The sequence below is a fragment of the Sciurus carolinensis genome, chromosome 8 (assembly GCF_902686445.1).
Source record: "Sciurus carolinensis chromosome 8, mSciCar1.2, whole genome shotgun sequence".
NCBI classification, from domain to species: Eukaryota; Metazoa; Chordata; class Mammalia; order Rodentia; family Sciuridae; genus Sciurus; species Sciurus carolinensis.
This window is the reverse complement of record NC_062220.1, coordinates 119,944,580-119,971,587: the sequence shown is the minus strand read 5'-3', so window position 1 is coordinate 119,971,587 and position 27,008 is coordinate 119,944,580. Positions and strand designations below refer to the sequence as shown.

Sequence of the window (27,008 nt, the reverse complement as noted above, 5' to 3'; positions counted from 1 at the left end):
AGATAAATAAACACACTAAGCAATACAATGATATATCAAATAGCAAAACATGTGTGTTCACTCATTTGATTTTTTCTTTTTTTTTTTTGTGGTGCTGGGGATTGAACCCAGGGCCTTGTGCATGCGAGGCAAGTACTCTACCAACTGAGCTATATCCCCAGTCCCATTCATTTGACTTTTATATCAGTTTTTAGTTTGGTCCCACATAGACCCACAACTGTCAGGGGTTTCTGCTTCCAAAGATTGGGACTCTACTCATCACTTAGGCAAAGACTCAGTAGCAAATGAATTCACAACAACAGGATGTATTGCAGGATGCTTAGAAGAGTGGGGGAAATACCTTGATACTGGCAGCATCTAAAATTGTCCTGGCTGTCTTTCATTCAATATCTTAACCTTCCATTTTAATGCTCTGGTTTATTTTACTCCTTTTTTTGTTTCTAATCTTTTATGTCCTTAATCATCTCATCGTTTCTAAAAAATTACTTATTGTAAATACAAAGGGCAAGTCTATGCAAGGTAGAGGTTTCCAAGACATAGCTGCAGTCTTCATAGAGCTCACAACTGAGGTAAGCAGAGAGGAAAACAGATGGCAATAAACATTAAAAACATATCACTTCCATAAAATATCTCAGGTGTGTTTACTGCCAAGTTGTTGTTGTTTTTTTTTTTTTTTTTTTGAGATGGTGTCATGTTGTGTTGTCCAGACTGGTCTGGAACTCCTGGGCTCAAATGATCCTTTTGCCTCAGTCGCTTGAGTCTACAGTGTGCACCACCACACTCAGTTGTATATTCTTTATTGTCTATAGACAATTACCATTCTGCCTTGCATAGAAAATGTAACTTTCCTATAGACTCATTCAATGTCACCTTACAGAGCAGCACTGTGCCAAGTAGTATGCCAGTGCTGGGCAACTGATGATTAACACAGGGTCCCTGCCACTTGTAGAAACTTGAGCTTACTACACATGAGGAAAAATTCAATGACTGGGGTTGGGGTAGCACTTAGTGACAGATTTCTTGCCTAGCATGCATAAAGCCCTGGGTTTGATTCCCAGCACCACCACCAAAAAAAAAAAAAAAAAAAAAAAGGAAAAAGAAAAGAAAAGAAAAGGCAAGACAAGACAACAGTGGCTATATTTAATTCATTTAAAGAAATCCTAGGTCTGGAATTGTGGCTCAGTGGTAGAGTGCTTGCCTAGCACGTGTGAGGCCCTGTGTTGGATCCTCAGCATCACATAAAAATAAAATAAAGGTATTGTGTTCACCTACAACTAAAACAAAATATTTTTTTAAAAAAAGATATTCTTATAAGGTACTTTATGGCACTGTTAACTGCTTTACAGGTACAATAAATAACTTGCTCCAGACTAGATGATGAAATAAACAAGATTCTGTAATCACCCCTGTTGATGGGGCAAGGGAGGCATATAACCCTATTTATTCTAAACCAAATTCTTCCTTGTAGCTCTTCTGGAAGTAGAAAGGAATACTAAGGAATACCTGGACAAAGACAAGGCTTTGTAACATACTCTTTAACATGTAGCCTGTTCTTAAAAGATTGATCAATTTTTCTATGATTTAAGCAAAGACTCTAGCCACATGCCCCATGAACTCAGCACCCCAATAATGTTCTAAAGGTAATTACACTGAGTGACTTTGCATTCTTCAGCACATTTATTCTGTCAGCATTCACCCTTTATTGTATGCTGTGAAATCAAAGAGGACATGTTTAGAATTGAAACTCTTCCAAAAGAAAGGTGCACTGAAATAATACCAATTTTTATTTATTTTAGAACCAAAAGCAAAATACCAAGATTTTTTTCAATGTGCAGTTAGATTGCTGCCATGAAGATAGACAATTATGTTTGTATGCCAGTCCACCAGATTCCTGATTTGGTTTAAAAGCTTCAAAGAAGTCTATATATTATCAGGGAACAAAGGGAAAGAGAATAAAGATAAAATTAAAAGATGTGAATGAATTCAAAAGGCAAGCTAAAAAACAAACAGACCAGGAAAAAAAAAGGGGGGGGGGGGATAAAACAAAACTTGTCATGTTCAACATAAAAAAAATTATCACAATCTGGGCTTGGTGGCATATGTCTGTAATCCCAGCAACTTGGGAGGCTGAGGCAGAAGGACTGCAAGTTTGTTTGGTTGGGTTTTTTTTGATACCAGGGATTGAACCCAGAGGCACTTAACCACTAAGCCACATCCCCAGTGCCCCCCTGACTCTTTTTTTATATATTTTATTTAGAGACAGGGTCTTGCTGAACTATTTAGGGCCTTGCTAAATTGCTGAGGCTGGCTTTCAACTTGAAATCCTCCTGCCTCAGCTTCCCAAGTGACTGGGATTACAGGCATGTGCCCCTGCCCACCAGCCCTAGGGATTCCAAGTTTGAAGCTGGTCTCAGCAATTTAGTAAGACCCTGTCTCAAAATAAAAAGGTCTGGAGATAGAGCTCAGTGGTTGAGTGTCCTGGGTTCAACTTCTAGTATCAATCAATAGTACAATAAATGTGGAAGGCTTACTCTAGATAACATGGATGAAGTCAGCTTTATTTTAAAAACAGCTTAAAGGAACTCTGGGGACACAAGAAACTACAGAAAAGAGACTCCTGGAGCTCAAGGGCCATATCCTGTCACTTCTTCAATCTAAGACGAGGAAACTAAGCCCAGGCAAAACTAAGGTCTTACAAAGAGCAGTTTTTAAGTGGGGAATTCAATAGAAGTTCTTGTTGTTTGTCCCAAGCTAGTTCCCTCTGCACAGGCACAATGAGGGAGCCTATAACCTAGGACACAAAGAGGGAGCACTGACAGTCACTTCTCTGCCTAGTCAGGGTGCCCTGAGCTTCATCACTGTACTGCGTACTTGCTCATAAGATGCATACCTTATGGGACCATTATTCTCAGAAGTTGGCCCCCTTTGAGATATGGCTTTAAAAAGTAAGCTCATAATTTGAGTCTGGGAAGCCAAATATTCAATTTTATCCTTAATCCTATAAATTAATACACAGGTAAATTTCTCAAACCCTTTCCCATTCCTCCTCCTATTCTTGATACTTGTCAACAGTTTTTCCTCATTCCTATAAACAATGTGTGCTCATTTTCCGACATTCATCTTTTTCCTGTAAGGCATCTCCCATTCTTGCATTTCTTTGAGAAAACTCTGTTGCTTAAGTTATCTTTCCTTTTGAAAAAACTCCTGGGCCCAACTTTCTCTTCAGCAATTTTCCACTGTTGTCACCCTTATTCAGACTTCATGACTGTGTCCTGCCGAATTATGCTATCCTTTTAGCTATTTCTCTTTCATCCAGAATAAAAGAATCATTTAACCACCTTCTCACACAAATTAATTTACCTTGCTTTATAGCTTCTACTACATCAAAAAGTGACTCAATTTGACTTTAAAGAGGTTCCTCCATCACCTAGCCATACCCTAGTTATTCAATCTTGTCTTCTATGGTAGGGATGCTTTCCTCTGGTCTTCTTTATCAGTACCCTGAATCTTTTTGCCTGACTTGCTTATTCATCCCTTTGGTACATTCACTCAGGTTACTCATCTTGTCAATAATATTCCAACTATTAACTCTCAAAGCCCCACTCAAATTCTATCCTTCCATGAAGTCTTCTCTAACACAACCAAGGATCAAATTTCAAAATGCAAGTTGAATATCCCATATCTGAAATACCTGAGACCAGAAATGTTTCAGATTTCAGAGCTTTGGGATTCTGAAATATTTGCACAGATGCTCAAGGTTGAGCATCTAACCAAAAATCCAAACTTCAAAACTTTTTAAACATGATAACTTTCAGACTAGGGATGCTCAACCTGTACCTACTTTTGCACTCAACCATTCTCTAGTTAAAAACACAAACACTAATACTCAGCTGCTTAAGGAATTGTCTCTTATTGTCAGTATCGTCCATACCATTTACCCGATTCTTCAATTAGAAGAGAACATAAGTCAACATTTAATACAAAAAGACAGAACAAATGCAGGTGCTCAGATGCCATTATTTTACAAGTTGATCATTTACTCTAAAAGGCTGAGAAAGGTACATATGAAATGCACCAACATTAACTGTTCTCTACCTTATCCGACTGCGGGTAGTAGGAGTCACAGATGCCGTGGGAGAAGAGGACAGGGAGAGTTGTGGTGATGTGGTTCCCATAGCCATGAGAGAGGCTGGTGATGCTCCCTCAGGAGCGGAAATGTCCCGTTTCATTTCTTCACTACTTCTTCGAGAAACTGAGTAGAGACACAATCATTAAGCCTGCTACAGCAAAAACATTTCAGATTGTATTATTGAGATTTTCTTTTTAAGATTCCAAAAAGAAACAATAATACTTTATCTTACTGATTACTGGAAAGTTTTTTATTAATTAAAAGAATCTGTGAAACATTACAGTAGTTGAAATATGTATGGAATCCCACCTTTCCTGGACAAGTATCTTACCATTGCTGTATCTACCAAGCACACAGTGAATACTATAGTCAGCTTAATTACAATTGTAACTAAAAACCAGAGTAATACTTGCAACTATTCAATCCTGCTCAACACCAAGGATATATTATAATCAATACATCCTTTCTGAACTTAGCCAAAAACACTGTTAAGGGAACAGAAAGGAAAGATACTTGATTATAGGACTATACGTAATTCTGGGTCAGGCCCAATTAAAAAAAAAAAAAAAAAAAAAAGAATCAATAAGACAAACAGAAAACCAAAAGGTATTGAGTCAACTACTGGGAAATGGCCACAATCTTCTGAAAAGTCCTATTTTGGGAGTCTGACATAGTAAGGCATTGTACCTCGTTATAATTACAAAAGTTCTGGGGATTGTAAAGTGGAAACAGCCACTTTGATGTCTGATGCAGCCACAACAAAAGCCACTGTCTACCAGAGAGTTACTGGGCACAGCACTGGCACTGCCAGGTGCTAAGAATACCAGGCTGAGCACAGTGACAAGTGAAGCACCCAAGTCCCAGACCTCAGACAGTCCTCTTCAACCTCAGAAAAGGATGGAGCCACAGAAGCCATTAACTGTACCATTCCTGGGCTAATTTTAACGCAAGCAATGTTATACAGCAGTAATATTTTCCTCACAATTTGTGAAAACTGTCCCTTTTTTTAATCAGCTAACACTTTTATTGATGATTTTAAGATAACCACAGTAGCATATAATTCTGCGTTACTAAAGCTCTCCCCTTAAATATCCAAAGGGAACAGAGCTTTCTATTATTACATGATTTTAGAATAACATGATTATATATTTCTGATATAATATTATAATTACTCATTTTTCCCCAGCTCTTTTTATGTCTTAAACCAGTAGTTTCTTTTAAGTGGTATGCTAGGAAACTAGAAGAGAAACTCTCTCAAATTTTTCTATAAAATACAGAAAACAGACTGAGAAAAAAACTGAAGATCTCTGTTAAAAGAAAAGCATACAGAAAAAGTCCTTGGGATAATAACATTAGCCGATCGCAGAACTTCCCTACTAGTTTAATGACTCAGTAATGGTGTATTGAAAACTGTACTAAGTCCCGACCCATGTGTCATACTAAGAGGGAGGAAGGAAGAAAGGAAAGAAGGAAGGAAGCTGTACTAAGCTCACTTTATGTACAAGGAGGGAATTAACTGTACTGAGGCAGAGTTACAGAGATTTCTCCATTTGGGGTCCCACTTAGAGTCGAGATATCAAGTGTTAAAGCCACAAGGAAAAATAATATAAACAACTGGTAAACGGGAGAGTTAGGTTCAGATGATAAATAAAGTAAATCTGTCAAATTCATCATCATATGATGGTTTTACCATGCTGGAAAAAGTTTAGCTTCCAAAAAATTTCGGTGTACTTTGAAATAACTCTTCAAATCAGTCTTTATTTTGAGATAAATACTTTGACAACTCCAGCAACTTTGCATGAAGCTGTATTTTCAACATGTCATCTATTATATACTGTGGGCACTTAAAAACTCCTGGGGAAGTCTTTTAAAAGAAAATCAGATGAAAGTCATTACCTGAAATAGTCTTGGCACTTTCCATGGCAGGTACTCTTGGTAGAGAAGCAGGTCGGCTGGTTGAAGATGTTCTTAAGAGATGCTCTGCACAAAGTGGAAAGGGTTAAAATAAACAAATCTGATGCTGAACAATGAAGTAATAAAGGTATAAGGAAGAGTTTTAGTTCTCTCAAACTTGTGGTTCATCCTTTTTCCCAATCCAAAGCACTCCAATGATCTCCCACAGTATGTTTATCTAAAATGTAGACAGGAAACATGGTAAAACATTCCATTTTAATATTTTATTTCTAGAGATGAGACGGTCTATATAGATGAATGCTTCTAAGTCCCTGAGGGTCACTTACCTTTTCAATGCAATTCAACCAAAATTTAGAGATTGTCTATCAAATCTAGGTCTAAGGCACAAACTATATAAAATCTTGCCCTACATGCCTATGATTAGTAGGGACACTATGTAAACATATCATACATACAGCCATAGACAAGTCTGGATGGGATGATCACAATATCAGGGTGATAACATGCTATCAAACCACAGAGGGAAAAGTCATTAATTTTTATGTCAGGTAGCAGGGAAGGCTTCAAAAAACATAATGGCATTAAGCTGGACCTTATTAGTTGAGAAGGCTGGAGAACTATATTTCAGCCAGAGAAAAGTCAGAGCAAAGGTATAAGTTAGAGAAAAAATAAGGGTTTAGTTGGCTAAAACACAGGGTATATGTTAATGGACAGGGTAGCAAGAAAAAAGACTTTGGAGGGAGATTCTGGGCCTGACAGGGAGAAGCCTTGTTACCTGGACGTGAACTCTAGTCTGAAGGCAACAAGGAAACATCATTTTTGAACATCTGGGGAAGGACACAATCAGATACCACCTCTATCATCTACATTTATAGCCTAACCTTATTCTACTCCTTCCTAGTTCTCCAAACACAAGTCCTAGGAGTTTCTTTAGTAGCCCAAACACTGGCACAAGCTGTCCCCGGCATTCTCCTCCTGCATATATCTTACCAAGGCTATAAGCCCAATAGGAGCTCTCTTCAGGCACGGACGCACAGAAGGAAGCAAAAGCGTAGACTGGTGTGTTAGGGACCTATGACTACTAGGGGGAGGGAAAACAACTCTTGTATTTTAATAAAGACCATTAGCTTTGTTGTCCAAGAATGCTCATCACTTAAAAATTAATAATTCAGGAATAGTGAGGTGTAGTTCAGTGATAGAGCACATGTTAGCATTGATGAGGTTCAGCACCAAAACCTAAGGTTGAAAAAAAGAGAATTAACAACAACAACAAAAGAATAAACAATGGCACTCCAAATGACATTTTCGGAGAGTCTAAGGAATATTTGATTATAATCACACTATTTTGGTGGCCTAGGGAGCAGAAAAAGGATGAGCTTACTTTTTGAATGAATACAAATAGGACATGAATAGCTTAGAGTCATTATTACAACTTTCTTATCTTGAACAAACATCACCTTTGTGCTTACTTACAAGTAAGCATCAATCAGAATCCTGAACTCTGTCAGCAGTTGGCATTTATCCTTACAGGAAAAGCATACTATGCACAAAAACTGACAGATGAAACAAAGTTAGCAGAACACGGAAATAGTAGGAAACAGAAATCAGTATTTTAAATTTAATCAAAAATGCCATTCTACAATTTTGAAACTAAGGAATTATTTCCCTAAAAATCTTTGTCTCCCAAAGAACAATACAGAAAATTAAGAAAGTGAAAATGAAGGTCAAAAATACAAATAAATTGCATGCCTATAATCCCAGCTACTTGGGAGGCTGAGGTAGGAGGATTGCAAATTCAAGGCCAGTCTGGGCAATTTAGTGAGACCCTACTTCAAAATAAAAAAATAAAAAGGGCTGGGGAAGTAGCTAAGTGGTAGAGTGCCCCTGGGCTCAACCCCCAGCAAAACACACACATACATACACACACACACACACACACACACACATACACACACACACCAGATTAAAACAGAGAGTGTCAGTTACAGGCATACCTTGGTCATTAACTACATGGAAAGTATGTCTAAGTTGCCTTATTCAATCTTTTCTCTTTTACTATATACTTTATGGGCACATGGTTAGAAAAATGTTCATGAAATTTACTGTTGATATATGGATTCAACGTCTGATTCTAGTTCACTCTTTTTCTTACTGCACATCTGCTAAGGATCCATGTCTGTTTTAATCTGGCAGATAGTCCCTGCCACAGTCCAACAGTTAACCTCTCTAAAAATATACAAAAATGTACAGGAAGCCCAAATAGGTTATTCTTGTGGTAGGGCAGGGGTATAGCTCAGTAGTAGAGCAGATCTTAGCATACATGAGAATCTGGGCTACATCCCCAGTACACAGCCCCCAAAAACTATCTCTAACTTGCAACAGTCACAATACACTCTGTTGCCATTTGTTTCATGAAGTATATTCACTGCGAGAATCAAAGCTGCCCAGAGGCACTTGTCACTGTAAGAACACAGGTCCATTTACTTCTGCAGTGAGCAGGCTGGTTTCTATCTTCACATCAAACTGTTGGTTTAGCTCTCTTCATGAAATAAGATTAGTGCATTATATTTTACAGTAACACATTCTATTCCATTGCCATATGGAACTATTCTTGCCTTTAATTCATTTATTAAACAAAAATCATTTGGGTGTCCACTACTTTCCAGGCACTGGGCTGGGTGCAAAGGTCAAAGGAAGGAGAAAAGAGATAAGAAACTTGCCTTCTTGAACTTAAGAGTTCAGAGCCGAAGCCAGACATTTAAATTCATGATGAGTGAAGGATGCTAGGAAAGAACAAACCAAGAACTTTGGGAACCCAGTGGGTGACACAGTTAGTCTTGAGGGAAGGTCTGAAATGGCTGCTCAGGAAATGACAGTGAAGTTGAAACCAGAAGGATGATTAATAGTTTTTATACAGGCAAAGTAGAGCTTGGAAGGGAAAGTGTTCCTGCTTAATTTACTGTTAAGCAGGATGGTGATCTTCAGAAGAGATAGAGAAGAACAGAGTGAGATGAGGCTGCAAAGGCAAAGGAAAGTCAAGCAGGTGAACTACAAGGTAAGGAGTTTGGATTTTATACTGCTGGTACTGGGAGACAATAAGGTTTTTTCAGGTTAGTAATGGTCTGGCTGCAGGGGACTAGGGAGGTTCGTGCCAGATAATGTGTTAGATGGTATAGACAAGAGATGACAATGACTTGGACTTGGGTGACACCAGTGACGATATAAAGTGAATGGATTAAATAACTCTTTAAACTCTTTAAAGAGGTAGCAAAAACATACTTTCTGACAGACTAGATGTAGAGGTGAGGAGGATGGTGATACTATGCTAAGAAAGATGAGTATTTTGGAGGATAGAGGTACACATGCACATATGAGAACATTTGAGATCTCAAAGGAAAGATATGGAGCAGGCAAGCAGAGCAAGAGTTCAGAAGAAAAAAGTGTGAAGTGAATGTGTAATATTGGAAATTATCAGGTTATAGCTGATGGAGAGGGAGTATACTCAGAGACACAAGGGTCAAAGGTCACCTTGGTGAGAACAACTGGGGAGGAAGAAGATTAGAATGTGCTGAAGAGTGAGTGACAGGAAAGATGTGATAAATTGTGCAAGCAAAAGGGAAGAAGGTATAACAGTGGATGAGAGAGGCAGATATTTTTTAATGTAGGAAAGATGTGAACATTTTAAAATGAAGATGGCAGGGAGCCAGTTAAGTTGGAAGATACAGAAGAAGAAAATAATCAATAATAGCATGAGCTAATAGCATCTCGAAAGCCCAAGGGCATAACCAGAGATATATTCTGTTTATTCCAACAGACAACTGGAGATAATATGAGTGTACAAGTCTACAACGTAATTCTTATTTTAGAAATCATAAAAATAAATTGGTACAGATATTGTCCCTTCATTGTGTGTCAAAACAAATTTATAGGCAAATTAGCAGGCTTAAAAATAGGAATCTTGGGGCTGGGGATGTGGCTCAGTGGTACAGTGCTTGCCTAGCACGTGTGAGGCACTGGGTTCAATCTGCAACACCACATAAAAAAACAAATGAGAGACAATCACTCTTTGTTGAAATGATCTTTTGCTTCCTGCAGATGCTCTTTCAACTGCTTATTGGTATTATCATTCATTGCCTGCATTTGCTCTCTTATCTCATCCTTTGCTTCGCGAATCATCTTAATCATGTATAATCTGAAGTCCTTTTCTGACATTTCTTCTACCATACTGTCATTGGATTCTATTAGTATAAAATCTAGATTTGTTTGGATCATTTTCTTCCCTTGTTTTTTCATGTATCTTCCCCTCTAGCAGTGCAGATCTTGGGTACTGCAGATTCCCCCCATAGGCTTATAGTGGACCTATAGGTTTCCTAAACCTTTACTTTAAGGGGGAGATCAATATTAGCAGTGCCCAATTCAGACAGTATGCAATCCTAGACCAAATAACTCCTATGAGGATATTAACAATATTGTCGTAATAAACAGAAGGAGTTCAATTATTATCTACAGTATAACAAACAGATTTGCAATAAGGTCTGCAGTTTCTAATGGAGGACAAAGAGGATGCAGAGGGATGTAGGATGTAGCTGTTAATGGGATAAGAAAAGAATATTCAGAAGTTCTAGATAATAGAAAGGGTGAGAGTATAATCAAAAGAAATTGGTTGTTAGCATGCAAAACGGGAGAAAGAGACTCTGACGGAATAGTTAAACAAAAGGAAAAGAGAGCAAGAAAAGTAAAGAAATAAAAACTTAAAATTGATCAATAAGGAGAAAAAAAGAAAATTTACACTATAACAATCATATATATTCAGACCTCCCAGTCTTAAGTAGCCTGATGCATGAGAGGTACCTGACAATGAGCTTCAAGTCTCCAGCAGGCATCTCAGAATGGGATTTGCTCCACCTAAATATCAAAGCTACGGCTTCCAGGATTATCCAAGATGGCTGCCATGGCTTCCAAATGTGTTGGCAAATGGAGATAATTAAGATGATTAAGATGATTCACAAAGCAAAGGATGAGATAAGAGAGCAAATGCAGGCAATGAATGATAATACCGATAAGCAGTTGAAAGAGCAACTGCAGGAAGCAAAACATCATTTCAACAAAGAGATAGAGATTCTCAAAAAAAAAAAAAAAAAAAAACAGAAATTCTTGAAATGAAGGAAACAATAAACCAAATAAAAAAACTCAATGGAAAGCATCACCAAAAGACTAGACCACTTGGAAGACAGAACCTCAGACAATGAAGACAAAATATTTAATCTTGAAAATAAAGTTGCCCAGAGAAGATGGTAAGAAATCATGAACAGAATCTCCAAGAACTATGGGACATCATGAAAAGACCAAATTTAAGAATTATCGGGATTGAGGAAGGCACGGAGATACAAACCAAAGGAATGAACAACCTATTCAATGAAATAATAGCAGAAAATTTCCCAAGCCTGAAGAATGAAATGGAAAATCAATTACAAGAGGCTTATAGGACACCAAATGCACAAAATCACAACAGATCCACACCAAGGAACATTATAATGAAAATGCCTAACATTCAAAATAAAGAGGATTTTGAAGACTGCAAGAGAAAAGCATCATATTACATATAGGGGGAAACCAATACCGATAGCAGCAGACTTCTCAATCCAGACTCTAAAAGCTAGAAGGGCCTGGAACAACATATTTCAAGCTCTGAAAGAACATGGTTGCCAACCAAGAGTCCTATACCTAGCAAAACTAACCTTCAGATTTGAAGATGAAATAAAATCCTTCCATGATAAACAAAAGTTAAAAGAATTTACAAATAGAAAGCCTGTGCTACAAAATGTTCTCAACAAAATATTCCATGAGGAGGAAACGAAAAACAACAATGTATGTCAGCAAAGAGAGGAACTACATTAGAGAAAAATCCACTCAAAGGAGAAACCAAGCCAAGTTAAAAACCAAAAATAAGCCCAAATGACTGGGAATACAAATCATATCTCAATAATAACCCTGAATGTTAATGGCCTAACTCATCAATCAAAAGACATAGACTGGCACAATGGATTAAAAAGAAAGACCCAACGATATGCTGCCTTCAAGAGACTCAACTCATAGAAAAGACAACCACAGACTAAAGGTGAAAGGATGGGAAAAAAACCTACCACGCACACAGACTCAGTAAAAAAGCAGGGGTTTCATCCTTATTTCAGATAAAGGGGACTTCGAGCCAAAGTTAGTCAGAAGGGATAAAGAAGGACATTTCATACTGACATAATGATCATAAATATTTATGCCCCAAACAACAGTGCATCCCTGTATATCAAACAAATCCTTCTCAATTCCAGTAATTGAATAGACCACAACACAATAATCTGGGTGACTTTAACACACCACTGTCACCACTAGATAGATCTTCCAAACAAAGGAACCATAGAACTCAATAACACAATCAATAACCTAGATTTAATAGACATATATAGAATATTCCATCCATCAATGAGCAAATTTACTTTCTTTTCAGCAGCACATGGAAACTTCTCGAAAACAGACCATATGTTATGCCACAAAGCAGTCTTTAGGAAATGCAAAAAAATAGACATACTGCCTTGTGTTCTATCAGATCATAATGGACTGAGAGTAGAAATCAATGACAAAATAAAAAACAGAAATTACTCCAACACCTGGAGACTAAATAATATGCTATTGAATGAAGCATGGATAACAGAAAACATCAGGGAGGAGATAAAAAGATTCTTAGAGGTCAATGAGAACAACGATACAACATATCAAAATCTCTGGGACACTATGAAAGCAGTACTAAGAGGAAAATTCATTGCATGGAGCGCATTCAAGAAAAGAATGAAAAGTCAACAACTAAATGACCTCACATTACAACTCAAAGCCCTAGAAAAAGAGGAACAGAATAACAGCAAAAGTAGTAGAAGACAGGAAATAATTAAAATCAGAGCTGAAATCAATGAAATTGAAACAAAAAGAAACAATTCAAAATATTGACAAAACAAAAAGTGGGTTCTTTGAAAAAGTAAACAAAATAGACAAAACCTTAGCCACACTAACAAAGAGAAGAAAAGAGAAAAGTCAAATTACTAAAATTTGTGATGAAAAAGGAAATATCACAACAGAAACCATTGAGATACATAACATAATGAGAAGCTACTTTGAAATCTATAAACAAAATAGAAACTAACAAAGACTTTGACAAATTTCTAGAGACATATGCTCCTCCCAAACTGAACCAGGAAACACATACAATTTAAACAAATCAATATTAAGCAATGAAACAGAAGAAGCCATCAAAAGCCTACCAACAAAGAAAAGCCCAGGACCAGATGGATTCTCAGCCAACTTCTACAAGACCTTCAAAGAACTCATTCCAATACTTCTCAAAGTATTCCAGGAAACAGAAAAGGAGGGAACCCTACCAAACTCATTCTATGAAGCTAATATCACCCTCATACCCAAACCAGGCAAAGACACATCAACAAAAGAAAATTTTAGACCAATATCTTTGATGAATATAGATGCAAAGATCCTTAACAAAATAGTGGCAAACCGTATCCAAAAACATATTAAGAAAATTGTGCACCACAATCAAGTGGGGTTCATCCCTGGAATGCAAGGATGATTTAACATCCATAAATCAATAAATGTAATCCATCATGTCAATAGACTTAAGGATAAGAATCATATGGTTATTTCAATTGATACAGAAAAAGTGTTTGACAAAATACAACACCCCTTCATGCTCAAAACACTAGAAAAGAAAGTGATAGTAGGAAAATATCTGAACATTGTAAAGGCTATTTATGCTAACCCCACGGCCAACATCATGCTTAATGGAGAAAAACTTCTGAAAGCATTCCCTTTAAAAGCGGGAACAAGGGCTGGGGAAATAGCTCAGTTGGTAGAGTCCTTGCCTCACAAGCACAAGGCCCTGACTTCAATCCCCAGTACTGAAAAAAAAAAAAAAAAACCAGGAACAAGACAGGGATGTCTTCTTTCACCACTTCTATTCAATATTGTTCTTGAAATACTAGCCAGAGCAATTAGACAGACTAAAGAAATTCAAGGGATATGAATAGGAAAAGAGGAACTTAAGTTGTCACTATTTGCTGATGACATGATTCTATATCTAGAGGATCCAAAAAAACTCCTCCAGAAAACTTCTAGACCTCATCAATGAATTCAGCAAAATAGCAGGCTATAAAATCAACACGCATAAATCTAAAGCATTTTTATACACAAGCGATGAAACATCTGAAAGGGAAATGAGGAATACAATTCTATTTGCAATAGCCTCAAAAAAAATAATAAAATACTTGGGAATCAATCTAACCAAAGAGGTAAAAGTCTCTACAATGAAAACTACAAAACACTGAAGAAAGAAATTAAGGAAGACCTTAGAAGATGGAAAGATCTCCCATGTTCTTGGATAGGCAGAATTAATATTGTCAAAATGGCCATACTACCAAAAGTGCTATACAGATTCAATGCAATTCCAACTAAAATTCCAATGATGTACCTTACTATATAAATAGATATAAATAGTAAGTTGATAGAGGAGAAAAAATAAATAAAAAATTATCAATAAACGAGAAGGCAGAGGAAAAAGAAAGAAATAGGACAGGTCAAATAGAAAACATTTATCAAGATGATAGATTTTAATCCAACCATATCAACAATTCTATTAAAGGTAAATAGTCTAAATGCACCAATTAAAACACAGATTGTCAGAATAAATAAAAAAGACCCACTTTAAACATGAAGACATAGATAAATTAAAAGCAAATGGAAGGGAAAAGATAGGCTATGCAAGCACTAACCAAAAGAAGGCTGGGAAAAGAGTCAGAAAAAGTCAGAGGTTAGTATCAGTATGAATAATGACAACACTCAGATTAATCAAATTCTTAAGAGTATCTGCAGTCACTATCACTTAACAACAGGGATGCATTCTGAGAGGTGGGTCGTTAGGCAAATTTTTTTCTATTGTATAAATATGCTTACACGAAACTGAATGGTATAGCCTACTATACGTCTGGGCTATATGATGTTGTTACCATTATGTATGTGGTCTATAATTGAAACGTCATTTTATGAGGTGCAGGTCTGAGCTGATGAGGGGTGAAAATAATACTATGCTGGTACTGGGGCAATCTCTGTCTCTTCAACCATATCTATCAGTCAATTAAGATTACTCCTTAATATTCTGTACCACATAAGACCACTGTGCAACTGTCTTTATAGAGAGTAACCTCTGCTACATAGAAGCAGATCTATGCTGTTCTATTTAGGTCACAAATGCTAATTCACACACTATCACAAATCACTGAGGTGACACCACTCATGACCCTAGCCATTTGATTAGTTTGGGTATAATAAGGTTTCTCTGATCTGAAACATTTTCTTTCAAATGTCATACAGGCATGGTGATTTAAAAGAAATGCCTATCATAAAATACTTAACTAGAAAAAGAAAATTCTCTAATTAAAGTGTAAGTAGAATAAGAGCACCTTTTAAAATTTTGTTAGTAAAGTCACTGACACTCTCAAAGTTAAATTACAGACTATGTGTTTTTTTTTAATGTATGCCAAGATAAACAGGACAATCAAGGAAAAAAAGCAGTTCAAGACAGAACTCGGAAATCCTACCCCGTATCACAGTTTGAATAATAAAAGTGTTTTTTTAACGGCTAAGAATCATTTGTTTGTTCTCAGTTTTGTAAGTGGTTACTTTCTCTAATGACTATGTAAGATAAAAGATCACTCTATTGACAACGTCCCAGGTAAAAATTCCCCTGCTTACTATATTTACAATGTTCCAACTAAGCCCCATTAAAACATTTTAAAAAGCTGGAGTGGAGAATGAGACCAACATTAACACAAATTGCCAGCATACATTCCATGCCCAATGACATTATCAGGTAATAAAATAAGAGCCAAGTATAGAGTCTCAAGGTATTAGTCTATCTTTGATAACTTTGTCCCATACTTTCCACATTCATTCCCCACTTACAAAAGTCAAGGTAACAAAAACAACTAAACAGCTGTAATTTTTTGCCCAGTTTCCCCAAGTTTATCCTTTCCAAAGAGTCACTTTAGGTGCTTATGAAAATGGGATTCCAAGCTCCCTTTCCTGAAGAGTCTATAATCTGAAAGGAGACCCAGGATCTCTTTTTTTGGGGGGGAGGGGAGTATTGGGTACGGTACTGGGGATTGAACTCAGGAGCACTGGGCAACTGAGCCACATCCCCAGCCCTATTTTGTACTTTATTGAGAGACGAGGTCTCACTGAGTTGCTTAGTACTTCAACATTGCTGAGGCTGGCTTTGAACTCACAATCCTCCTGTCTCATCCTCCTAAGCTGCTGTGATTACAAGTGTGTGCCACTGTGCCTGACAGGATCCCATTATTTGGTGACTCAGGTAAGTTTGAGAAACACTGTTGGAACCTATTTTCCCTAGTAAAAATCACCCTATTGTGGCCATACAAGATGAGTTGGGAACACAGCAATGAGAGTAGAGAAGGCAATTAGGGTTGGCTGTAGCCTAGGCTTGCAAGGTTGGTAAAGTCCTGAGCCATTTCTTATCCTCATCCTCCTCAGAAGCCTACTGGGATGCCAGACTTGTTACTCTCTTGTGTCTTAGGATCATCGAGTGCCTTCCAGATGGTGTGTTCAAGTTAGTGCCTGATTGCCCAGGGACAGCAAGGATGCCCATGTGTCTAGGCAGAGTGAGTGAGAGAGAAAGATATGAAGCCAGAAAGGGAATTGAAGACAGAGTGGAGACAAATGTGACAGTATTTTAAGTAGCATTTAAAGCCATGACAGAGGAGACAATAACAAAGAGAGTAAGTACAGATAAGGAACAAAGGTCTAAGACCTGAGCTCTGAGCCACAGCATTATTTATAGTTTGAGGAGAAGAGAGAAGTCAGCATAGGGTATGGAGGAAGAGTGGCCTGGGAGAGAGAAGATGTAAGGGTGTGGTGTCAGGGAAACCAAAAAGAATGTTCCAGAAAAGGGAGTACTCAACAGTACCAAATGCTGCTGGCAGATTAAGATCAAGAGCTGAATGGATAATGACACAGTGGTCCCTGACAATCTCAACAACAGCAGCACCACTGGAGTGAGTATAAGGGTGAAAGTCTGACAACAGGGAGAGAAACTTAAGCAACCTGTGAGCTAGGTGTTCATCATTATTTCCCATTTACAGATAAGGGAACAGCATCAAAGAGGTCAAGAGCCAGGCCATAGTGAGGCCAATGAGCTCTGTGCTACACAAATATAAACCTTTTGAGGATCCACCAGAGGTGGTATAGCAAGAGAAGAAGACAGTGTGCAGGTAAAGGGGACTTTAAATCTTCTACTGTTTGTTCCCTGAGCAAGAGGACCTTTTCAGGGGAGAAAAGAGCTCAGGTCACAATTAACCAAATGAACCAGAAGCCAATAAACAGGGGCAGAAGGCAAGACTTTATGCAGGTAAAGGGGCAGTAGCACCACTTTGTGCTCCACTGGCTTCCAAAGTGTGCATAATAAGCTTATCCAAACACTCAAGACTGACAGGTACAGGGCCCATTACACCAAACTTAAGTCATTAGGCACTGGTGCTACATGGAGCCCATGGAGACAGCTCTTTAACTGAGTATGTTTCACAATTCTGCTGATTTCTCTTGATTTCTCATCCACATTTGTTGACACCTTATAGTTCCACCCACAGAACCCAAATTTCATTACCTAGAAATTCACAGTTCATGGATATAACTGGTCTGGAGCATGCTGGGAGAAGCCCTTGGGCCCTAAGTGACATGCACACTTGGAAGTACTGCCAAATCCACCCCAAATGACGTGCCATACCCTGATGTCACCTTTCCACAGTGTGTGAAGTAGTGTATAAAAGAAGGAGCTCAGACTATAAAAAGGAGGGAAACAGGTTCAAGTACTGACTCTACTATGAAGAGCTATGTGAGAACAGGCAAGTCCCTCACAAAGGGCTCCAAAGAGTTGCTGGACCTTATCCACAAGAGTCTCAGCTTCAATATGCAGGATCGAGAAGGGGCTCAGAGTGAGGCTCAGAGGGAGGCTGCCAGGACTACTCTTCAGTAACCAAGTTATTTAACTTCTTCAATCCTCATTTTTTAGTGCTTACTAAATGGGAATGACAATAATACATATCCCATAAAAAACTGTGAAAACAGTGCCTAGTGCCTAGTAATGGTGTGCGTTCTCTATTCCTATTATAATGTGACAACAGAGCTGTTGAGAAAGTTGCATTTATTAATAACTCATTCCCCCACTTGTAATAAAGACATAGTATTAGGAAACTTCTGATAAAAATGTATACCAGATTGGCTGAAATAATACCAAGAGTAAAGAAAAAAATGTTAGCCAAAGCAGCCACAAGAATCCAAAAATTAACCAAAAACAAAAATTAAATACTGTGACATATTATATGTACCTTGAACAGGAATTTCTCCATAGTTTGGTCTCTTATCTGACAAAGATGTCAGGGGCTTAGATGTTGAGATTGGTCCACTTATGGAATGTCTCTGAAATCATAAGATAAACAGTAAGGTTAAATAAATTAAAAAAATATGAAAAGGTTAAATGTAGCCTGAAACTCAGAGAGAAAATATATGCTACAGAGAGTAAATAGTTATGAATTTGTATAATTCCTTCCATACTGCTATAGTAAGGTATACACACACACACCAGAGGCATATAATATAATCAAGAGACTTTTAAAAATTAAACTTATTATAGAGTCACATGCAATTGAAAGAAGTATATAGAAAGATGTGTATATTCTTCCCACAGTTTCCCTCATGGTAAAAAAGCTTATAAATACTTAGAACATCACAACCAGAATACTGACAAAGTCAAAATACAGAACATTTGTATCCACACAATGATCCTTCCTGTGGTCCTTTTACAGTCAACACCCACCTTTTTCCTCCCAGATCCTACACCACTGACCCTTGACAACCACTGGTATTCTAATCATGACTTCACTATTTTGATTAAAGAGAATTCTTAAAATATCACATACCAATTCACTAAAAGCAAAAATATGTTCCAAACAGAAATACAGATGTGTTCCTTTAGTAGTTTTGTTAATTATCCATGTCCTAGTTCCAAACAGATCTCAATTCTGTCACTCACTTGCTACCCTACAATGGCCCAGAAGAGCCTAATGTCTTAATTCAGCACTACTGCCGACAGTTTTGTCACTGGCTTCTTCATTTCCAGACTTATGCATACACAAACAGTTAGAAAGAGCCATACAAATACTTAAACCTATAAAATATTTATATTTTATCTATGCTATTTCTCATGTTTTACTCCCTTGGGTTTTCCCCCAGACCTTCTTTATATAGCTACTCATTTCATTTCCCAGCAGAAATGTGCAAGAGGTCCAGCTTCTCCACATCTTGACCACACTTGATATTGTTAGCCTTTTAAATTTTGGCCATTCTCAATGCTTTGCTTGGGATCCCCAGTGTAGACTTAACTTCCATTAAATGACTAATGATGTTAAGCATTTTTTCATGTAAATATTAAGGTCATTTGTATATCTTCTCTTGGGAAAGGTATTTTCAAATTTTTTGCCCATTACTTACTGGGTACAAATCTTTCATCAGAAAAATGAAGTATGAATATACTCTCCCCAGACCATAGCTTGTTTTTACAATTTCTTAATGTCTTTTAGACAAGTTTTAAAATCTGATGCCTAATTTATCAAATTGCTTTTATGGTTCATGCTTCTGTGTGTTCTAAACAAGAAATCTTTGTATTCTCAAAGATCATGAAGAATCTTTCTATTGTTCTCATCTGGAAGTTTAATAGCATTAGTTTGTATATTTTGGTCTATAGTAAATTTCATTTTGTCCATATGAATATCTGTTTCAGAATTCTTTGTTGAAAAGAATCTAGAGTAAGTGTTGAAATCAGGTAGTGCAATTCCTCCCCCATGCTCTGCACATGCAAGTTCCCTTGATTCCCATGTAATTTGTTTTAAATCTTGTCAATTTCTACCAAAAATGCTGAGATTTTAATTGGGATTGACACAATCTACAGACCAATTTCCAAAAATGCTTAGATTTTTAACTGGGATTGACTCAATCTATTCCAATTTGAAGAATATAAGACATGAATAATACTGAGTTTTCCAATTCATAAATATCTTTCTATTACTTCTTTAATTTCCCTCAGCAATATTTTACAGTTTTTACTGGAGTGTCTAGTACATATTTCATTAAAATTACTGCTAAATGTTTCAGTTTCCAATTGTTTTTGCTAGCATATAGATAATACAAGCTAAGTGGTACAGCATTCAGGCAAAAACTCAGAAAGATGTCTATGTAGATTTCCGAGCCCTTGTTCCATTAGCTCCCTCCTCCTGAGGACTCTGTTCTGAAAATTCTAGCAGTATCATTCTCCTTCAACACTGACTTATTCCTCCTCAGATCCAACTGGATTCCCTTCTCTGTTTCCCATCAATTCATCTTCTCCACATCACCATCCAGAAATTGATTACATGAAAGGAATGTGGGCCATAGCAGGACTTCCCTTATCTCTTACCTTTTTTTCAGGAATCATAATCCTGTACTGCTTTTTACATAATGTCTGAAAATAATTGCTTCCTATATTTTGTCCTGCTTTCTAGTTGTTTGTGATAGCAGTTTTTGTTGGTCCCTCATGGTCAGAAGAAGCATTTTAGCAGGGAATTTTGAAAAACTAAAAATCCCAATCTTGGGCCCCAGTCCCCAGAGATTCTGGTTCACTAGCTAGAGCCTGGGAATCTGTGTGTTTAAAACTCTCCATGTGATTTTTATATACAGTTAGGTTTGAGATGCACTGTGCTAGTTATGAACTAAAAAGCTAGTGGATATAGCTTATAATTATTAGCTTTTTTCAAATTAAAGAAATGAGATTTTCACCTCCTATTTTTAAAAAGATTTAAAGAATGATGCCTTGGATGTTGAACTTCAACTGACAAAGACTATTTTGAGAAACTTTATCTTACTTTAAGTTTATTATATTTGGCACCTTTACTTTGCTTTTACTTATTTCTTCAGTCTTTTAGAACAAGTATGATTGATGGAGAGCATATTAAATCTGCAGGTGAAATACAGAATTCCCCCCTTAGATCTTTTTACATTAAAATGAGACATTTGTACATACAGGCAAAAGCAAAGCCCCTGACTTGCAACATCACAAACGTAGAGGAAGTACACTTTCACCCTAAACTTTACAAAAAGTTAAAAGTCTACTCATAAAACACATGACCAATTGTTAATACAGCACTAAAGTCTCAACTCAAAAAGAAAAAAGCTCCCAAACCCTATTATTTTAGGGAACAGATATGACCAAAACTACCCCATATCACAGGATAACAGCTTTGAGGCAATTTTTTCTTTAGCTGCTCTCACCTGTGTGGAAATACTACCTATTCAGTCACTTTCTGAAAGTGGACAGATAAAGGGCACAATGAGAGGGTCTCTTTATAGAGAATAGTCCCATTCTGTTTCTGGTCTGTTTTCCCACAATGGCAAAAAAGAGGAACTTCAGAAATTTGCTCATAAGGGACTGACAATGTCCTTGTGCTAGACTGTGATGAAATGGTCCCCAAAGAATCACACTTCTCTGAACTCATGCCTTGCACAGACCCTTCCCACTCTGAATCTGAGCTGGCCCCATGATTTGTTTGAACCAAAATAATAGGTTAGAAGTGGTACTGTCCAAATTTCATGCCAAGGTCTTCAGATGTTTTGCTAACTTCCACTTTTACTTTCCTGGAGCTGTTGTGAATGAGCCTGAGAAGAAAGACCATGTGGAGACAGCAGTACAGTGTCCTCCTGAGTCCAGGTCCCAATTCACCCTCTGGCTGAGTGTAGCTGCAGGAGTGACCCCAGGCACAGCCAGCAAAACACTGCCTAGTCAACTCAGAAAAATGTGAAAAACAGTAAATTGCTATTTGAAGTCACTAGGCTTTGAAGTGATTTGCTCTGCAGCACAGGTTTAGACATGCCAACTGCATACTCAAAAGGCATCTTAGTTTTCCAGAAGAACAACACAATTCAGATGGATATAATTTATCTTATGGATATTCACAGTATTTAGGAAACAGATCCCAAATATATCCTTCTGAGTCATATGCCCACCTGACACACATACGCATGATACTGAAGAAAAGGATTTAACTTTCAGATTCTGAGACCCCCAAAACCTTCAGTGGTCCCAGGCACTTACCTGCATAGGGGATACAGCTGCCGCAGGAGGGGTTTTCATTGGACTTGGACTCAGAGGTGTCCGAGGAATTGCAGCTGCAGCAGGGTTTGGTACTACAAAAACAAACAAACAAACAAACAAACAAACAAATGACAAAGGGATCACAGTGCAGAAGTTTTCTTAACTGGTCCCCATTTAAGGATTCACCAGATTAATCAATAATCTCAAACTCCACTGGAAACAGTCTTGGCTGATGCCTAACCTATGCTGAACACTCACAGCTGTGTCTCAGGAGACAAGTGCTTTGACCACCAGGTGAATTGTTTGCTTACCTAGGCCAATAATTTTATTTCTGCTGTTGAATTATATTAAGTGGCCTAAGTACTTCATAAACCAATGAAATCCAAGTACAAAACAAACCCAAAAGGGGCTGAAGTGCTTACCTAGCATGTGTAAGGATCTGAGTTCAATCCTCAGCATTGCAAATAAAATAAAATAAAACCATATAGGATGTTATCTATAAGTGCTTCAGATAAGAGACCTGGCATGTAGTAGATGTTCACTAACTGCACATTAAACAGAAGGATGGTGAACTTCTATTCATTCCATCTCACTTTCTCCTACAGAACTGATCACTCTACTTCACATGATTTTCTGATTTGCATTTAACACAAAGATGTATAATTATTTGTTTACACAATCTTGCTCTCTAGAATGAACTACTCACATCAGCTTATTTTTTCTAATTCATTCTCTAATTAATTTCTAGATACTTGGACTTAACACAAATTCTGATAAAGTCTGCATTAAAGTGATTATTCATTTGAAATGGCATTAAATTCAAAATAGGAAATGCAAATTGAACCCAGCATGTCACACAATGTGGCAAGATGAAATAGAAGACCACTGGGGACCTTTTTATGAAGGCCAGCATTAATATTTAGAATTAATATCATTGCAGGTAATCTTTTTTACTGAGACAAAACTCACATAACATGAATTTAACCATTTTTAAATGTACAGTTCATTAACTTTAAGCACATTCACAATATTGTACAGTCATCACCTCTATTTCCAAAACATTTTCATCACCCCAAAAGGAAATCTAATGCTTATTAAGTAGTTACCCCTATTCATATTCACCCTTCCCCCAGGCCCAATCTGCTTTGTCTCTACAAACTGACCTATTCTGCATATTTCATATAAATGTAATCTTATCATACATGGCCTGTTGTGTCTGGCTTTTTCACTTAGTATAAAGTTATAAAGATATATCTATATTGTAGCATGTAAGAGTATTTCATTCCTTTTTTAAGGTTGACTAATATTCCATTATATAGATAAATCACATTTTGTTTATCTATTCACCCAATTCAAGAACACCTGAGTTGCTTCGATCTCTTGGCTATTGTCGATAGTGCTGCTATGAACATTAATATACAAGTATTTGTCTAAATACTTACTTTTAATTCTTTTATAACTATGAGTGCCACTACTGGGCTATTTAGATTAATTTTATTACAAAATATTTTTTAAAGATTACTATAAGAGCATACACATCTTTTTTGCACTAAAGTCTGTTTTGTTAGCTGGGCATGGTGGTGCACACCTATAATCCCAGCGGCTCAGGGGGCTGAGGCAGGAGAATCAGAAGTTCAAAGCCAACCTTAGCAACTTAGTGAGGCCCTAAGAACTCAGTGAGACCCTATCTTCTAGATAAAATATAAAAAAGGGCTAGGGATATGCCTCAGTGGTTAAGTACTCCTGAGTTCAATCCTTGGTACTAAGAAAAAAAAAGTCTGTTTTGTTAATATTTTGAATAGTTGTGTAATTTTAATTTAGTATGCATGCCATTATTATTATTATCATTTTCACTTTATAATAATATATTTTTTTAAAGTTCTCTTCATCTTACTCCATTATATTAACCAGAGGTAGCTACTAATAGCTGTTCTGAAGACCTCTTTCTTTACTTTAAATGCAAATACATATAACCATCTATGTACTTTAAAAAAACAAAATAACACATTGGTCTGCAACTTGTTATAAAAGGACTGCAGATATATTTTAACATTAGTTAGTGCTTCAAGATTCACCTCGTCCTTATTAAAAGAACCCAGCATGTTTCTGAACCTGAAATGTGGTATAGTTGAGGTATAGGGGTCGGGGAAGACTGGCCCATCTGAGGGAGGAGGTGGGCAGAGGTGGACCCTTGCAGGCACTTGAGAGCTGAACTTCATTCCAACTATAATAAGGTAATTAAATAATTTTAGGCAAAAAAAAAAATCTATCATGAAATAAAATGGGGAAATTATGAGGTTACTAAAGTTAGTAGTTGATGGTGGTTTGAACTAAAGATTGTGCCACTAGAAATGGAGAAAAGCAGACTAAGTAAAGATGGAGGCCCATGTTGAAGGCTGGATCAAGATTTTCTAAGGTGTGGTGGCACATGCTTGTAATCCCAGCTACTAGGGAAGCTGAGGCAAGAGGATCACAAGTTCAAAGTCAGCCTGGGTAACTTAACTGATACCTCATCTCAAAAAAAAAATGGGGATGTAGCTTAGTGGTGAGCACTTGCCTAAAATATGCAAGGCCCTGAGTTCAATCCTCAGTGTTGCCACCCCCCCCCAAAAAAAAAGACTTGCTAAGACTGGATTAGATGTAGGGCTGAGAAAGGAGGATTTAAGGAAGATTCCCAGATTTCTGGTTTCAGTAACTGGATGGAATGATGCTGCCATTCTCTGGACTGAAGTTGGGCACAAAAGTTTGGATTTGGACATAAAGATATCTAGGAGACACCTGAGTGTCAATGTCAAGTGAGCATTTGGAATATACAAATACAAGAATTCAAAGGAAGGGAAAGAGCTTACTTAAGGTGTCTAGACATTTTAGGCATAAAGAGGATAAATTAAGTCACAGGAACATGTGATTCACCTGAGGAAAAAAGACACATCTCTACATGATCAAGACATGAGTTTGAGGGGGCTGGGGAGATAGCTCAGTCGGCAGAGTGCTTGCTTTGTAAGCACAAGGCCCTGGGTTCAATCCCCAGCACCCAAAAAGGGGAAAAAAAAAAAAAAAAAGACATGAGTTTGAGACCAAGATTTCTAAAGCAAAATAGATTCCAAACTCCCTATGAAAATTCACTTTACATTAACTCATTGATACTATATGAAATTTGACGAGATGAGAGTAAGGTGGAAAAGAATAACAAACACCACCAGAAAACATAGGGTAAGTAAACAGAACCTCTTCCCTTGGCACAATGAATAAGGAATTAATTACCTTGAGATGCACTGTCAAAGGACTTGATGAGGGTTTTTACTGTAGGAGTTGGCTCTGAGGAAGTTGAAGACCTTCTACTCAGTCCCATCCCTTGCCTTAAGGCTGCCAAATCTCTCTCAACAGCATTCATGTAGTTGTATACCCGGCCTCGCTCCTCCTCTTGCCTAAAAATAACACAGAAATACAGTATTTGCACATATGTATGAGAAAATATACATTTTCCCTCTCCCATTAGCATTAGAAGACATTAGTTTTGTTTTCTTTTTTTTTAACTATATCGGTTAAGCAGAGTAGATTACCTGGTCTAATATTCTCATTTGCTTGATAAATACCAGGAAATGATATTAAAAATTTCATATCAAGTTATCCTAAGCAAGTTAAATAACCATCAAATTCCATTTTCATCTAAATAAGTATCAGGTGAGGACATCAGTAATCAATTAGCAGTAAAATGGCAGGCAGACTGGCCACAGCCTGACTCAACTAAGAATCTCTGGTTCTATGCTGCCAGGAAGGCCCGGCCCTTCTCAGGAGTCTGGGAATTTACCAGCACATGTAGACAATTTATGCTGGCTCTAGCTTAAAATCCTGTGCTTGAACTTGGAAATGCAAAGAAATGAAACCAAAGCCCATGCTCTGAATGACCAAAACAAAACAGAACTACTGTTGTCTCCAAATAGAATTTCTACAAAGAAAAAAAAAAGCCCAGGCCCATATTAGAAACATGAGTCCCCTAGGAGCTCAGTGTGATATATCCTGAGTCATCAGAAAAATCAATGCTATTTCATTTCTGGTCCTCTTCACTTACTGAGCTGACTAACACATGTTTTCATCTAGAATGAGACTGCAGTTGCAGAATTTGCACATCATAAAAACTATCAAGTACACTTATAGGGACAAAAATTAAGTCAGTTTTTAGGAAAGTTTTTCTGTGTTGGTCATTTGGCTCTCTGGAAGTTTTTTGTCTCAAGATGTACCAGAGTCCACATGCAGCTACTTATCATGACTAGAAGTTTTAATAATCCATAATAATGATTATAATTTTTTGGTCTGAGAACCCCTTCCCATGCCTAACAATAATTGAGGAGGACTCCCAAAAGCTTTTGTTTATGTGAGTTACATCCAGTAAATGAATTGAAAGAGAAAGTAAATAAAATATGTAATTAATCTAAGCCAGGTGTGTAGCGTACTCCTATAATCCAGATCCTCAGGAGGCTAGAGCAGGAGGATTTTGAGGACAACCTGGGCAACTTTGCAAGACTGTCTCAAAATAAAATAAAAAGGGATGAGATGTAGCTCAGTAGTAAAGCACTTGCCTAACATACATGAGGTCCTGGGTTCAGTCTCAGTCACACACACACACGAAGTAAACATAAAAGTAAACTCAGGACTTACTAACATGATACAAATATTTTAACTATATTTATAACTGTATTTCTTAATAAGAGTAGCAGT

General features: G+C 37.3%; 1 protein-coding gene across 1 annotated transcript in view; it reads right to left on the bottom strand.

Annotated features, from left to right (window-relative positions):
• The window catches only part of Specc1l (sperm antigen with calponin homology and coiled-coil domains 1 like), a 153,129-nt gene that overhangs the window by 50,096 nt on the left and 76,025 nt on the right, over positions 1 to 27,008 (bottom strand). Inside the window, exons 8-12 of the mRNA XM_047559991.1 lie at positions 25,554 to 25,717; positions 22,290 to 22,381; positions 18,496 to 18,586; positions 6,026 to 6,109; positions 4,096 to 4,252 (exon numbers count right to left, since the gene is read on the bottom strand). Of these exons, the coding sequence (XP_047415947.1) occupies positions 4,096 to 4,252; positions 6,026 to 6,109; positions 18,496 to 18,586; positions 22,290 to 22,381; positions 25,554 to 25,717 (588 nt within the window). The remainder of the gene's footprint in view (positions 1 to 4,095; positions 4,253 to 6,025; positions 6,110 to 18,495; positions 18,587 to 22,289; positions 22,382 to 25,553; positions 25,718 to 27,008) is intronic.